This window comes from Artibeus jamaicensis, unplaced genomic scaffold (genome assembly GCF_021234435.1).
Source record: "Artibeus jamaicensis isolate MK-2021 breed Jamaican fruit bat unplaced genomic scaffold, CSHL_Jam_final scaffold_537, whole genome shotgun sequence".
Classification (NCBI taxonomy): Eukaryota; Metazoa; Chordata; class Mammalia; order Chiroptera; family Phyllostomidae; genus Artibeus; species Artibeus jamaicensis.
Window position 1 is genome coordinate 38,236,759 of NW_026522047.1, and position 15,747 is coordinate 38,252,505.

Consider the following 15,747-nt stretch of genomic DNA (forward strand, 5'->3'; position numbering starts at 1 on the left):
GGCTCGGGGAAACTAAAATTCAATCCATGCACCTACTGTCTAAGAGTTGCCACACATCTCCAGTCTGTAAATTTCACACCATAAATGACTTTCTACAAATTAAGAGAAATTCATAGAATATAAAACCCTTAAAGAAAATAAGTCTCTAAAGAAAAGTTAAAAAGATATTTTTGATCTTGCTAGGAATTGCAAAATAGTCTCCCTCCTTCAGATGGATATTAAAAACTTACAATGGGGAAAAACACTTTTAGTTCTTATCTCAGGTACAATTCGAATCAAGCAATAATACCTTCTAAGTATAAAAATCTAATTTAAAACTGCTTTCAGAAAACTTACCTAGGACTTCCGCCAAGATGGAGAAGTAGGTGGAGGTTCCACCCCACCTCTGTGCACAACCAAATCTAAGAACAACTATTTTTAACAGCAGTCACAACCAAGCCACACGGAAAATCGACAATACGGAGTCCAAAGGACAACTAGAAACTCGGCTGGACCGGTAGGAGGAGCAAGGCCAGCAGCGGAGCAGGTTAGGGAAGAGGCGCGGTGGGTCGGTCGGTCGGTCGCGCGCATTTACGTGCGGAGAAACCAGTGAGAAGGGAAAACCGCGCGGTGCAGCAGGCTCGCAAAATTAGGATCGGATAAGCAAGCCCGAGGCATTTGAGTGACTGGATGCGCTGGGCTAGCGGAGAGGAACGCCATTACTCCCTCTCTGACCCCGCCCCCACACACAGCATCACAAACCAGCGACCTCAGTCGCCCCGTCCTGGTAAACAACTAAGGCTTCGCTTAGCTCACTTAACAGCACGAATAGACCAAAAAATGGCTCTAGGACAACTTAGAGCCCCAGAACCGATAGACCTAAGTGATGAAGAAATAGCCAGTCTTTCAGATGCACAGTTCAAAACACTGGTTATAAAGATCCTTACAGAACTGGTGGATTTTAGTCACAAATTAGAGAAACATATGGAAGCTAAATTAATTGAAATGAATGCTGATACAAAAGATACCAATAGTAATGGAAAGAAAATTGGGATTCAAATCAAGGGAGAGGACCAGACGGAAGAAAAAAATGATCAAACAGAAAGGAATGAAGAAATAAGAATTCAGAAAAATGAGGAGAGGCTTAGGAACCTCCAGGACATCTTTAAACGTTCCAACATCCGAATTATAGGGGTACCAGAAGGGGGAAAGGCACAACCACCAGTTGAAAAATTATTTGAACAAATAATAAAGGAGAATTTCCCCAAGATGGCAAAGGAAATAGACTTCCGAGAGATCCAGGAAGCTCGGAGAGTCCCAAAGAAGTTGGACCCAAGAAGGAACACACCAAGGCACATCATAATTACATTAGACAAGATTAAAATGAAGGAGAGAATCCTAGAAGCAGCAAGAGCTAAGGGGACAGTCACCTACAAAGGAGTTCCCATCAGACTGTCAGCTGATTTCTCAAAAGAGACCTTACAGGCAAGAAGGGGCTGGACAGAGGTATTCCAAGTCATGAAAACCAAAGATCTACAACCAAGATTGCTCTACCCAGCAAAACTTTCATTTAGAATGGAAGGACAGATAAAGTGCTTCTCAGATAAGACCAAATTCAAGGAGTTCATCATCACCAAGCCCTTACTATATGAAATGTTAAAGGGACTTACCTAAGAAAAAGAAGATAAAAAAGAGGAACAGTGAAAGGACAGCAAACTCACAGTTATTAAGAACCACACCTAAAACAAAAGCAAACTAAGAGGATAGCTAGATCAGGAGCAGAACCATAGAAATGAAGATCTCATGGAGGGTTAGCAACAGGGGAGTGGGAGGAGGGGAAGGGGGGAGAAGGTACAGAAAATAAGTAGTATAGACAGTAGATAGAAAATAGATAGGGGGGAGGGTAAGAATAGTAGGGGAAATACAGAATCTAAAGAATTTGAGACACATGTTCATGAACTAAAGGGGGAAATGGTGGGGGAGGGGTATGCAGGGTGGAGGGGAAGGGAGGGGGGAATAGAGCAAATGTAATGGCATAATCAATAAAAAAAAAAAAGAGAAAAAAAAAAAAAGAAAACTTACCTGCTCTATGCGATGTCTTGTCTGTAGATAAGGGTCATATCTAGCACGAATAGCTCGCATGGAGGTTGGCTATGAAAAAAAGAAGATCCTGTTATGCCCACACTTAATTAAAAATAAAAAGTAGTTTAAAAGGGTGTATTAATCTTTCTCAGGCTTCAAAATAATGTCCTGCATAGCATCTGGCTGGTCTCCACCCCGACTGTCATTGAGTATCTGAGCAGCAGGCCACTGTCTTAGACCATATTTATCTTCATATAAACACTTATGGAAACCTATACAAATCATTACACTACTCACACACACAGATGTACATACATATTCAAAAGAGTTATTGGGTACAATAACCTTTAAACAAGGTCATTAAATATAACTGACTTAACAAAAATGTCTTTACGGTTTTTTTAAAGGATTTTATTTATTTATTTTTAGACAGATGGGGCAGTGAGGGAGAAAGAGATGGGAGAGAAACGTTAATGTGTGGTTGTCTCTTCCACGCCCCCTACTGGAGACCTGGCTCACAACCTGGGCATGTGCCTCGATTGGGAATTGAACTGGTGACCCTTTTGTTCATAGGCTGGAGCTCAATCCACTGAGCAACACCAGCCAGAGCTCAAGAAAACCTTTATGGTTTTACATGATGGAACAGTTCCATAGACGTGAACAACACACTGATACAATATGTTCTCTAAAATATACTGTTACATGAAAAAGGCAAGGTGTAATATTTTGATACAGTATCTTGTGTATAAAAAGTAGGACAAAGAATATCTCTGTGCTTATACACCCATATAGTATCTTTGAAGGATGTAAAGGAAAGATAATCTGATTGTCTGTTGGGGAGGGAGGAGCAGAAAGGGATGGAAGGGGACAGGAAAGACAAGAAACCTTTTCAGTAAATCCACCTGTATTTTTAAAATTTTAAACTATGAAAACCAGGTTAAAATTAAAACATATATGTATATATAAAAGAATAAAAAGTCACATAGTTAGCTGGCTGCTGGTCTCTTGTAAGAGGCTGACTGCTTCAAACGCTTGCTCACTGGCTTCCTGCTTTCACTCTTGCCTTCTAATCCTTCCCTGCCATTAAATGCTCTTTTAAAAAACAATATTGGATTATATCATCCCCTTAAGTCTTACTGGCTTCTCCTGACACCCATAATAAAATCCAAACTCCTTGCCTTGGCTTCCAAACGACTGTGGCGCCTGTCTCCCCAATCTCTCCAATCTCACTCTTCCCCTTGCCCTCGTTGCTCCAGAACCCCACTGTTGTTCCCAGCATGGCTCCTTGTTCTAGCGACTCTCCCTGCTGGAAATGCTCTTTGCTGATATTCTTGAAAGTCTCCTTCTTGTCACTCAGGACTCAGCTGAAATATCATCTCCTCAGAGAACCCCTTTCTAACCACCATAGCTGAAGTATCCACCCAGCTACACCTTACGATTTTACTTCTCTGCTTAGCATTTACTCGTACCTGGTATTTTTTCTCGCATGTTTCTTTACCGTCTATCTCCTCTAATAGAATGGAAATCCCACAAGAGAAGGACCTTGTCTTTCACTGCTGCACACACACAGGGAGTACAATGTAGTGACTGAGGAGCGCAGAATTCAAAACCTGGCTTGTCACTCATCAGCAGTGAGTTGTAAGACTTCCAGGCCTAGTTTCCTTATCCATAAAACCAGAATAGTAGTGTCTACCTTCAAAATGCTACTGACGGGGTTTAAACTTGCAAAGCACTTATGTTTGACATATGTTAATAACAAATGCTTACATAAGTATTTCTCCAGTGACTAGAAAAATGCTGACACTCAGCAAATATTTGATAATTTTTATAATCAGGAAAAAATTTTAAGAAAGCTAGTACTTGTAAAAGCACATTCCAGGTGGAGTGTGACGTGACATTTCCTCGAGGCAACCTCACATTACTTTACCTCGTATCCAGTGTAAGACTGTGTTGAATATTCAAAGTCTGAATCAGGTCCCCCAGGGCAGTACCTGCCAGCACAACACAAGAATGAAGGTGTCAGATACAAAACAGTTCAACAGGCCAGTTCAAACACGTGCTGTTCCCATAAAGTCCAGACATCAAACAAGCTTCCTTTCCAAATCCTAACACAAGAGTCTACTTTTGCTATGTCTGCAAATGATACATTTTCTACTAACAAGAAAACAAGATAAACATATAAGGGAACATTATTAGTTATTTGCAGAATATTGCAGTCACTATTCTTCCAGAAATTTAAGCTTTTAGGGATAAATAATAGGACCTAAATTTTCTTCAGTTTGGATTGATATTCACAGTGTTCTACTGGTAACTATACTTAAAAATATTATTCACCCATTTAATCCTTCTACCTGGAATTATGCATATTTTTCTGCTAATTTTTCCAATTATCTAAATTTTAAAAGCTTAAAGGTTACTTATAAACATAACTGTATTTTGATATTTCCTTGACCCAAATTTATTCAAAATTTCTAACATTTGGAATTTCCATGTTTCATTTATCGAGTTAACAGAACTGTCTACTGAAGTTAACAGAATGTTTAAGTTCTATATAATCTATCTATTTCTTATTGTACATTGGAACAAATTAAAATCTTTGTTTCATTTCTGAAGCAATGAAATAGCCTATCCATGGGTGCTTGTTTCAAAGGACTAACCTACGAATCTATCAAATCAAAGTTTTAACTATTACCTGCATGCACTAGTCAAGGCTCTGGGGGACTTATTAGTGGAACTGCAATACGAACACACACCTTATCAAATTCATCCTACTTACACACATATATTTCCTGTGAAACTGATGTGTGGACATCTGTGGGGCTTGCACATCACTGCCACAACAGCAATCTACAGAGGAAAGATTAAGAAAGCCATTATGGAACAACCGACAGAAAACCCTGGAGCGGGCAGGCTCTGGGAAAGGGGCGAGGAAGGCCATCACAGCGCACACGAGGGGCTTCGAAGGCCCTGGAAAGGCGCGATTCTGAGGCTGAGCGGTGGGTGCCGGGGTGACCTCTCTTCAGTGTGATTTGAAAAGAACGCCGATCTCTTTAAAATGTACGTATGCATTGTCTATACCAGCTTGTATTATATTTTATAATAAATTAAGTAAAAAGTAAGTAATTTTTAAAGTCACAGTGATTTTTACTCTGATTTGTTTTACTAAAATAGCCTAGGAGAAAAAAAACTACCACATGCAATTCTGTACAATTATATATCTAAACCTAATCTTTGTAACTATAACTCCTCATGGACATACTAGATCCCAATATTCAGAGCAGAGACAAAGTAGGAGCTAGACTTCACAGAATCTGTGCAAAATATTCTCAGAGGGGTTTTTGGAGCCCAGGCCAGGTAAAGAGAGTGTCTGCTTGAGAAAGGAGGGGATGGTGGAAATAGAAGACTGGTTACACAAGGGAGCAGCCAGTCAAATACTGGCACACACTAGGGTGGATGCAAGCCAGCTCTCTTACTGTCAGAGAAGAAAGTTACAAATATGGAAAGGGAGGGAACTAGAATGAACTCTGTGGGCTGGATGGAACTGAAGGTACTACTGGGAACTCACTGATTTCTGATAAATAAAAATGGATGTGAATGTGTTATGAATATGTATATGAATGCATGCATGTATGTATACATATACATTTCCTAGCTTGGTCCACAGAGAGAGCCAGGAAACAGCAGCACCCTAACAGCAATGGCCTATCTGACACTCCAACCTTGGGCTCTAAATACCAATCTCTATAAGAAGAAACCAGAACTCCTGAGAGAAATAGCTCATTCCAGGGGCAAAGAAAACTATAAGATGAGCCTGCATCATTTTACTAAGGCTGAAAACTAGAAACTGCTCAAAGAATGATGGGGACATGTAAAAAAAATAAATAAAAGACACTGAACTCAGGTCGGAAGGGCTCCTACTGGTCAAAGCTGGGATAATTTGTGCATCAGAATAATGATTGTAACCCACTGAACAGAAAACCACTAATCCATTCATACAAATAATGAATGACGCCAGTGACCAGACAAAAGGGAGCTGCGCACTGCCTGGCGGGTGCAGTAAGAATGCAGGATGGCTTCTGCACTGTTCCTGCCAAACACACAGGACCTGAATCGAATTATGAAGAAACACCTGACTAAGCCGAACTGAGGAACACGCTACAGTATAACTTGCCTGAAATCCTCACGTGTTAAGGTAATGAAGTCAAGGAAGTAAGAAGTGTCCAGACTGCAGAGACATGATAACTAAGTAATGCACCATGTGATTCTAAATTGGGTCCTACAGGTCATTACTGAAACAGCTGGTGAAACCTGAATGAGGTCTGCGGATTAGGTAAGTTGTGTATCAGTGTAAAATTCCCAATTTTGATGACTGTACAGTGGCAATGTAAGAAAATGTCCTTGTGTATAAGAAATATGCACTGAAGTTTTCAAAGTCATCAGTTTCACAACTAACTCTTAAATGACTGAGTTGAAAAATGTTCTTTGTACTGGCCTTTCGACTTCCCTGTAAGTTTGTGATTTTCTTTCATCCTAAAAATTATTAAAATATAACTTTATGATTTAAGTAATGACATAGAGAACCCCCAAAATATACTTTCAGATCTGAGTTAAAAACTAAGAGTTTGAAACAAATGTTTTTATTTAAAATGAGACAACCACATACACCACTGATGAGGTCAATCTAATTCAACAATGTTTTCTTAAGGGCCAACTAAACAGGCCAGGTTCTGAGCTACACAGAGCAGGTGGGGCCTGAGACTTCAAAAATATTAATGCATTGCCTCTGCCCTCTAAAATCATACTACCTAGCAAACCTTCGAGTCATGCAGAAATAAACTGAAAGAAGGTGAAGAGATCATTCAAAGGACACACAATGAGGAGCCCACGGACATGCACAACGGTGTGGAGACTGAATGTGGAAGTGGGGGCTGGGTTGGGTGGAGGGGGGTGAGAGGGGAGCAAGGGGGACAACTGTAGTAGCATAAACAACACATATTTTTTTAAAAAGAAACAGGCTATTTCGATACCATGTGTATGTAGAAAACACTAAAATGCCCAAAGAAAGGAACGAATTGGCCCGGACCCGGGGAGTCAGGAAAGCCCTCCCGGGGGCTGACAACCATGCTGAGCAAGAGCTAACTGAGCTGACGAGGCAGGGGCCAAGGAAGCGATACGTAGTAGTTTCCAAATGTTTGTAAGTAGCAGACCTCTCCTCTCAAGTGCATTTTACTCAGAGCCCCAATTTATAAGAAAGATTAAAAGCAACAGCAGCCCTGGGTGAAGCAGAGATGAGACCTGCTCCCACAAGCTTCCCTGTGCTATTCTCCATGGTGGAACTTCTAAGGAACCCTGTGGTTTCGTTTACTACAGTTAAAAAATTACTGATAAAGTAGAAAAAGCAATGACTCTACAGTCAGCCAGAGAGGTGTAGGTGTGAACCTTTTCTCTGCCCCTTACTGTGCATTTTCCAATTTTGGAAAATGAAGGTGATACTTACCTATCTCTCAAAACTGTTCTGAGGATTAAATTAGAAAACACACCAGCACAAGTGGCTGGTATGTGGCAGGTGGGCAACATACAGTAGTACTGTTGTAATTAATAGTGACTCTACTAATATAGAATAATAATCATGGTGTTTTAAGTAAAAATATGAAACAAAAAATCCTCAAATACAAACTCAAAATACATCTCTGGCCTAAATATAAAGTGCAAAACTATAAAACTTCTAGAAGACAATGCAGGAAAAAAACCTAGGTGACCTTTGGTTTTGCCATGAGTTTTTACACATAACATCAAAATGCAATCCATGAAAGAAAAAAACGGTAAGTTGGACTACATTAAAACTTGGAAGTTCTGCTCTGAGAAAGATACTGTGGAGAGAGTAAAAAGACAAGCCATAGATAAGACTGGAAGAAAACATTTGTAAAATACTGAAAGGTGTCTCTAATAAAAGACACCTAGCTTCAAAATACAAAAAAACTCTACAACCACACACACACACACACACACACACACACACACCCCCCAAATAACCCAATTAGGAATACGGAAAAAGAGCTAAACAGACACCCCGACAGAGAAGACAGATAGCAAATAAATGTATGAAAATATATTCAATATCATATGGCATTCAGAAATTGCAAATGAAAATGAGACAGCACTACACACACCTTACCAGTATGGCCAAAATCCAGAAACAGACAATACCAAAAGCTGACAAGCATGTGGATCAACAGGAAGTTTCATTCACTACTGATGGGAATGCAAAATGGTACAGACATTTTGAAAGTATAGTCTTACCATATGACCCAGCAATCACACCCCTAGGTATTTACCCAAATGAACTGAAAACTTATAGTACACAAAAACCTTCATACAAATATTTATAACAGCTTTGTTCACAATTGCCAAAAACTGGAAGCAACTAGGATGTCCTTCAATAGGTAAACGAACAGACAAAACTGTGATATGGACAGTGGGATGTTATTTAGCACTAAAAATAAATGAACTATCAAGCTACTAAAAAGACATAACCTTACATGCATATTGCTAAATGAAAGAAGCGGACCTGAAAAGGCCACATACTGTCTGATTCCAACTACATGATGCTCTGGAAAAGGCAAAAGTATGGAGACGGTAAACAGACCAGTGGTTGCCAGAAGTTTGGAGCAGAGGACAGGATGAATAGGAGAGTTTTCAGACAGCGAAGCTATTCCATATGATACATGGCATTATGCATTTGGTAAAACCCATTGAATGCACAACGCTATGAGTGACCCTAACGTAAAAACTATTAGCTTCAGTTAATAATAATGTAATAATACTGGTTCATCAATTATAACAAATGTACCAAACCAATGTGAGATATTAATAATAGGGCAATCTGGGAGAAGGACAAGGAAGTTTCTGGAAACTCTGTGTACTTTTTGCTCCATTTTTCTGTAAACCCAAGACTACTCCATAAAAAAATAAACATGAAAACAAAGCCCCACCAGAGCAGCAGCAGGAATAGAAGCAGGGAGATTAGGATGTGCAGCAGACAGAGAAGGACAATCAGCTGTGTGCTCATGAGAGTGTGAACAGACCGCTCTGGCGACACTGCAGAAGATAGGCTGGGTGCAGGCACGACAACGTAGACCAGTTTAAGAAATGACTGAAATAATTTAAACGAGAAATAATAAAAACCAAAACCTTCATACCAGTGGTGGTAGAAATGGGTAACACATCTCACGTCTTTTGGAAACTGAGCAAATGGGAGCACTGGGAACTAATGCGGACAGGATGGATGAATGAGCAATCTGAGGTCAGTTTGCGTTGGGTTACACTTGAGGGTCTACGGGCAGTGGAAGGGGAGATGTCTACCAGGCCATGTGACGTGAGCCTGCCTTGAAGACAGTCAGAGCTGGGAGTTAATGAGTAACATTACCACAGAAAGCATGAATTCTTAGAGGCAAGCACAGTAAGAGTAGCCCTCAAAGAAATGAAGTGAGGCAGGAGGAGCAGCAGACAGGACGGTGTTATAAAAGCCAAGTATATCAGGCTGAAAGTTTGCTCAATCTTTGTCGTCCGTAGTGGCAAGCTCATTCGTAATGCCCAAACTCCAAAATTCGAGACAATTTATAAAGCATATTATTTAGGGATCTGGAAGTAAATGCCAAGTGATCAGCTAAGAGTTAAAAGTGGCTGCCCTTTGTGGAAAAAGCGGGAAGGTGAGAGGTTTGGAAATACTGGTTTTAAAGAGCCTTTACACTAGGCACAAACAGAATAAAAACACTTGAGTACAAAGGAGAAAAGACCAGGATTGGTGGCACTTAATTAGCCACAAAGGTAACATAACCCAGGAGATACGGCCCCCAAACAAGTCAACACAGGCTGCGATCACTAGGAATGTAACATCGTCATTCAAATAACAGAGTGACCATCTTAGATCACATCAGGAACACAGAATTCAACTCTGGGTTCCATATTTAAAGAGCATCCAAATCCTATCTCTCACATTCCTTCTTTTCCTCTTAGAGCCCCTACCCTAATCCAGGCTCTTACCACTTCATACCTAGTCAAACCGAGACTATCCTAACTAGTTCTGTTGTCTCCAACCTGCCCTACATCTTGTATCCAAAGTAATTTTCTGAAAATCTATTTTGTTCATACCACTCTTTTTCTCAAAAATCTTTAGCAGTTCCCTACTGTCCAGTTTCTTTGGTGGACATTTAAGGCCTTTTTACAAGCTGACTTCCATCCAATGTCCCAAGTTAGGAATTATCACTTCCAGTCAGTCCGGTGTTCTCACCAGTCCCTGCACACACTACACTTGTCATCTCTTCCCTGTGCCCTTGCTCCCACAGCTGGTCAAGCCTGCTCTTCCCTGCTTATATGAACATCACTCGTGTCAAGCGAGCTCCGCACTTCTGGGCTTTCCCTGGTCCCTTTGACTGAAGGATGTTTCCATCCTCTGGAGTCCGTGGCCCTCCCTGTCGTGTCAACCTTGCACAGTTACCATCTACGGAAGGACGGCACCATTAATTACCTTTTAACAGTGCCTTTTCTAAACAGCAATTATTTTGAAAACCACAAGCTTAATATGACCAGCAATATCATACTGTCAAAATCACCAAGCCTCGACCTGTACTTTTAAGATACAAAATATCATTTACTCTTTTAAGCACAATGAATTTTCCCCTCTCTGCGCCCTCGTAGCATTCTGCACATGCCTCCACTGCAGCATGCACCACAGCACACGGATTATGTCTGCCTGAATCCTCTCACCTCCACCTCACTACCTGGGTATTACACGGAGGCAGGCCTTTCTGGCAGAACAGATACACAGTCGACATTATATGAACTACAGCACTCACCCCACTGGCAGTTCTGATGGGTTTGGCCTTCAACTTGGGGACCAGGACCTTTCGATACTGAGGTGGGACTGCAGCGATGATGTCCACCAGGCGAGGCTGTGACGAAAGGCCGTATTTGGCAGCTGTCTTCGTTTTCACCCTGAAAGTAAAGTGTCTAGCATTATCGAGATCACAGTATTTCAAGGACAAGCTACCAAAAGGATAACCTATAAATAACATCATCAAGTCCTGTCACTCCCCATCCTTTCACCAGATGACAATAGTGGCTTTAACATCTGTGAACATCGGGGGCCCAGACAGTGACACCATGTAAGTCTCGTTCAAAACGGGCACAGCTTCAAGTATTCTACCCTTTTCTCAACCTCAGCACTGCTGCATTTGGAAATACAAACTCCGCTGTGGGGACCATTCGGTACAACCGGGTTAGTGGAGCAGCACCGTTAGCCTCTACTCACTAGCTCTCCTCTTCCTGCTCAACAACCAAAAAACGTCTCCGGACTCTGCCAAACGTCGGAGGGGATGGGCGGGTCACAGCTGGATGCAAACCGCTGTCTTAGACCAAACAAGCAAAGGACAGCTGTACAAAAGTACTTAAAAACTTCTAATACAAAGTATTGTACACACAAGAATACAGAACATATAAATATACTTTAACAATTATAAAGCAACCACTTGTGCAACCACACTTCAAAAAATAGAAAGAATATGATCAGAACTTCCAAATACCCGTTTGCCCCTTCCTGATTATAACGCTACCCTCACCCCCAGAAGTAACTTTATCCCGACGAATCATTCCTTACACTGTCGCCTTAACTTCTCATCTTTAACCCGTCTGAAAACATTCTGAGGTGTTCCCATCATTTTCTACAACTGAGTACCTGATACGTACAAGAGAACGCCCAAGGCCTTGGTGTGTGCGGAGGTCGAAGGCATAGTCATTTCACGCTCCACGTTTGCAGACAGGCATGAATGAAAATAAATGTGTATGGTAAAACACACACAACGATGAGTGCTTCGAGCATCAAGAGAGTAACTCAACGTGTACTGGAGAGATATTCTTGGAAAACCGGCACAGAAAAAAGAACAGACTTCAGACATTCCTCACAAACAGGATGGCTTACGTGAAGATGCAAAAACAAAAATACACATCTTTTAAGAAATATGGGTAGGCCAACTTGATAAAGAGGAAAAGATTTTCAATGTAAAGGTATAGAAGTTTAAAAAGTTGGAAGAATGAATTGAAGCCAGACTGAGAGGCCTTACATAATGTGTTGAGGAATCTGCACTTAACTTCATAAGCTGTGGGGATGCGCTGAAGTTCCTACACAGGGAAATGAAAAGATGAGACAAAGGAAAATCAATCCAGCAAGAGATGAAAGGGGACCAACAGCATAAACAGTCACAGCAGTCTAGACTCAAGTTTAAAGAGATGGAATAGGGACTTGGTAGTGGAAGTAAATGTGAGAGTCATAAAGAAGACAGAGTAGGCAAACTTCAGACCCTAACTGGACCTGAGGAAAAAGAGTCAAAGATGACACTAGTTTCAAGAGAGGGTGAAGGTTAACAATTAATTAAAGAAGACATCTAAGTAGGAACCGGTTTTAAGGAAGATGCTGGCTTTAGATGCCTAAATGAAAGAGAATGACGAAAAGGTACAGGAAGTAGAAATGCTCACTAGAAACAAGAGTTGTATAATTAGGGATACAGCCAACAAAGAGGAAAAAACTGCTAAAGACGCGGTGTACAAAAAAAGATTAAAATATGTCTTCATAGTCAAAAACAACTACTTACATATTCTTCTAGCAAATGTTTATTAAATAAGCACAATGTTCCAAGGAAGAGGTAAAAGGTTACAGTATCTCAAGTAACAGACAAAAGGTCATGCACAGGTGATTACATCATTGCCAGCCTGGGGGTAGGGAGAGAACAGTGTCATTAGGGCAGATTTATAAAGTGAACATATAGTGGAAAATAGAGAGGCAGAGATGAAAGACCACTCTTATCTGAGGGTGTAGCAAGGCCAAAGCTGAACATAACAGTGTGGAAAAATGGATGAACATGTCAAGGAAGTTATCAAGTAAGTAAGGGTGGGATCACATCAAGGGAGGCTTTCCTGGAAGAGGTCCTGCTTCCTCTGAGACTGCAGGGAAGAGCAGGGAAGGGAAGGAGGATGTGAAGTCATGTACCACAGAAGAGCAGTAGCTCTGGAAACAGACAATGTAATTCCAAATCCCAGCTCTGCCCATCACTAGTTATTTGCTCTTGGACAAATTATGTAATGTTTCTGTCTCACAGTACCCAGCTGTCAAATGACCATGAATACCTACCTCATACAGTTTTTCAGAGAATCAACTGAGCTAATATATATAATGCACTACTAACACTGACTGGGATACAGTAAACCCCCAGGGGCAGGGCAGGGCCGAAAGCTAAATTCTCAAGTAAAACAAAACAAGAGATAGGAAACAAGTAGACTTTGATCATTTTATTTTATTTTTCAAAAAACTTTATTTACTTATTTTAGAGAGAGGGACAGGAAGGGAGAGACAGGGGGGCAGAAACATCAATGTGTGCTTGCCTCTTATGTGCCACTTGCTGGGGACCTGGCCTACAACCCAGGCATAAGCCCTGACTAGGAACTGAACCAGTAACCCTTTGGTTCGCAGGCCAGTGCTCAATCCACTGAGCCATACCAGCCAGGGTTGAATTTGATAATTTTATAAGAGATCTACTATCTAAGATTAAGACTGACTTCTATTTTATAGATCCACTTACTTATTTTTTAAAGGTTTTATTTATTTTTTAGAGAGAGGGGCAGGGAGGGAGAAAGAGAGGGAGAGAAACATCAATGTGTGAGAGATACACTGATCAGCTGCCTCTCTCACGCCCCCAATCCAGGCAGGCATGTGCTGGGAAATAAACTGGCAACCTCTTGCTTTGCAGGAGGCACCCAACCCACTGAGCCACACCAGTCAGGGCTCCACTTACTTATTTAGATCGATGTCTCTCCCCTGTTCATGGGCTTCAATTAGTTGTTTAATAACATCTCCTATGGTCAGCATCATTAGCTCAGCAGGGCTGAGATCTCCTGGAAAGATAATATTTAACAATGTAAAAAAAATCACATTATTCAGTAAAGACTTTTTTATTGCAGTTTTCTTTCCAAAATCATTCCAACCATGCAAATATAGCTCGAGTTCACAAGACACTAAACCCCCTACTGTTTACAATATGATATATTTTGCATCTTTAAACAAACATGGTGTCACCTATATATGGGAAGAGCTCACTTTAGAAGCACATACACCACAAGAATGATAGAGACAAACATGATGAGAAGAACCTGATTGCACAGGAAAGGCCCCAGTCATTAAAATAGCTTCCCTTTATCTCCAGATTTGTAGTTCCATTTACAAATGTGAGTACCTCTCATTCTCAGAACAGAGTGAGACAGAACAGGAATATTTGCCTGTCCCATGAAAATGCTATCAAGGAGTCAAGGTGAAACTCAAACCCTAGGTACCTACAGTAGTATTTAGTTTGTAATAAAAAAAGATGTGGGTTTATACTTGTCTAAGGATCTTAATGCATCTCTAAGGTATAGTCTGTCCACCACCACAATCCTCTCATGGCAGCTGAGTCCCCCCTTCTCATCTAAAAGGCAACAGCAGAAGCTGACATGTCCTTACACAATCCCATCCCTGCAATCATGGCTGATTCATTAAAGGACCAGCATCTACTCAGGTCAGGCCCATGTAAGCTCTTCTCCTCCAGGCAAAAAACACTCGTCTCTCTTCAGCGATGAGAGCTGAGATTTCAGCTTGGGAGCATGAGCAAGCACACTTCCTGTCCACGAGAAAGCTAGTGTTCACTGATAATAAAGTCACTAGGAAGAAGCACTGGTGAGAAGCCCTTTCATTTACTTCATCTCATCTGAAACCTCACAACACCAGAAGGTGTACTGGTATCCCACTTTATAGATGTGAAAAACTAAGGCAAGTTAAGATGCCACTGTAAATGGCACAGTTAAAACTTAAATCCAGGTCTTTTCTACACAATTGCCACAGTTTTTTCACAGTACCAAGCTACCTGTAACTTAATGAAACAATAAGCCAAGAGGGAAAAAGTCCATCTATAATCAAAGGCTAATGCTTTCCAAACCATGTCACTCAGCACTTCAGAGTTCCACGGGCACCTCACGGGCCAGGTAACAGGGGCAGGGCCAGTAGTGGAGGCAGAGAAAGGGGAAGAGGATGGAAAGGGAAGGTCTCTCTCCATTTCAAACAAAGCGGCTCAGTTTTCACCTGTTTAATACTGAGTTTCTGCAAAAGAATTTATTGGGAGGTGTAAAGAAGATTCAGATGATAAAAATAAAGATTTGAAACCCACTTGATCAGCCCTTTGGCATATCAAGAATTAACCGGAGAAATAAATTAGTAAGAAGAGGCTTCATGGGGGAAAAGCCACAGCGGTCTTTAAGGAAAGGGCAGGATCTGGACAGGCAAAACAGATGGCAACTGAGAAGGAACAATGCCGGGTAGAGGAATTACCTGTCTTTGTATGAAAGAGCACTGCCTAACCAGAAAACAGGATTTCTGATGAAGTCCGGTAATGAATGGATTACAGGGTACATTGGCTACTAGGCAAAGACAATTAAATGGAGACCAAAAGACAGTGGGGAACTACATATTCCCAACTTCGGAAGTCAAAAATGAAAGTAATGTTTAAAGAAAATATGTAAAGAAAAAAATGAGGATACAAAAATGATTCAGAAGGTGAAAAAATACATAAAATCTGGATACTAAGTAAAAGGATTTGAAAGGCAACATTG

The 15,747-nt window shown here is 40.9% G+C and overlaps 1 protein-coding gene across 1 annotated transcript in view; it reads right to left on the reverse strand.

Annotated features, from left to right (window-relative positions):
• The window catches only part of ELP3 (elongator acetyltransferase complex subunit 3), a 97,280-nt gene that overhangs the window by 80,159 nt on the left and 1,374 nt on the right, over positions 1–15,747 (reverse strand). The window contains exons 2-6 of the mRNA XM_037154376.2: positions 13,905–14,004; positions 10,917–11,055; positions 4,838–4,908; positions 3,989–4,052; positions 2,062–2,130 (exon numbers count right to left, since the gene is read on the reverse strand). Of these exons, the coding sequence (XP_037010271.1) occupies positions 2,062–2,130; positions 3,989–4,052; positions 4,838–4,908; positions 10,917–11,055; positions 13,905–14,004 (443 nt within the window). The remainder of the gene's footprint in view (positions 1–2,061; positions 2,131–3,988; positions 4,053–4,837; positions 4,909–10,916; positions 11,056–13,904; positions 14,005–15,747) is intronic.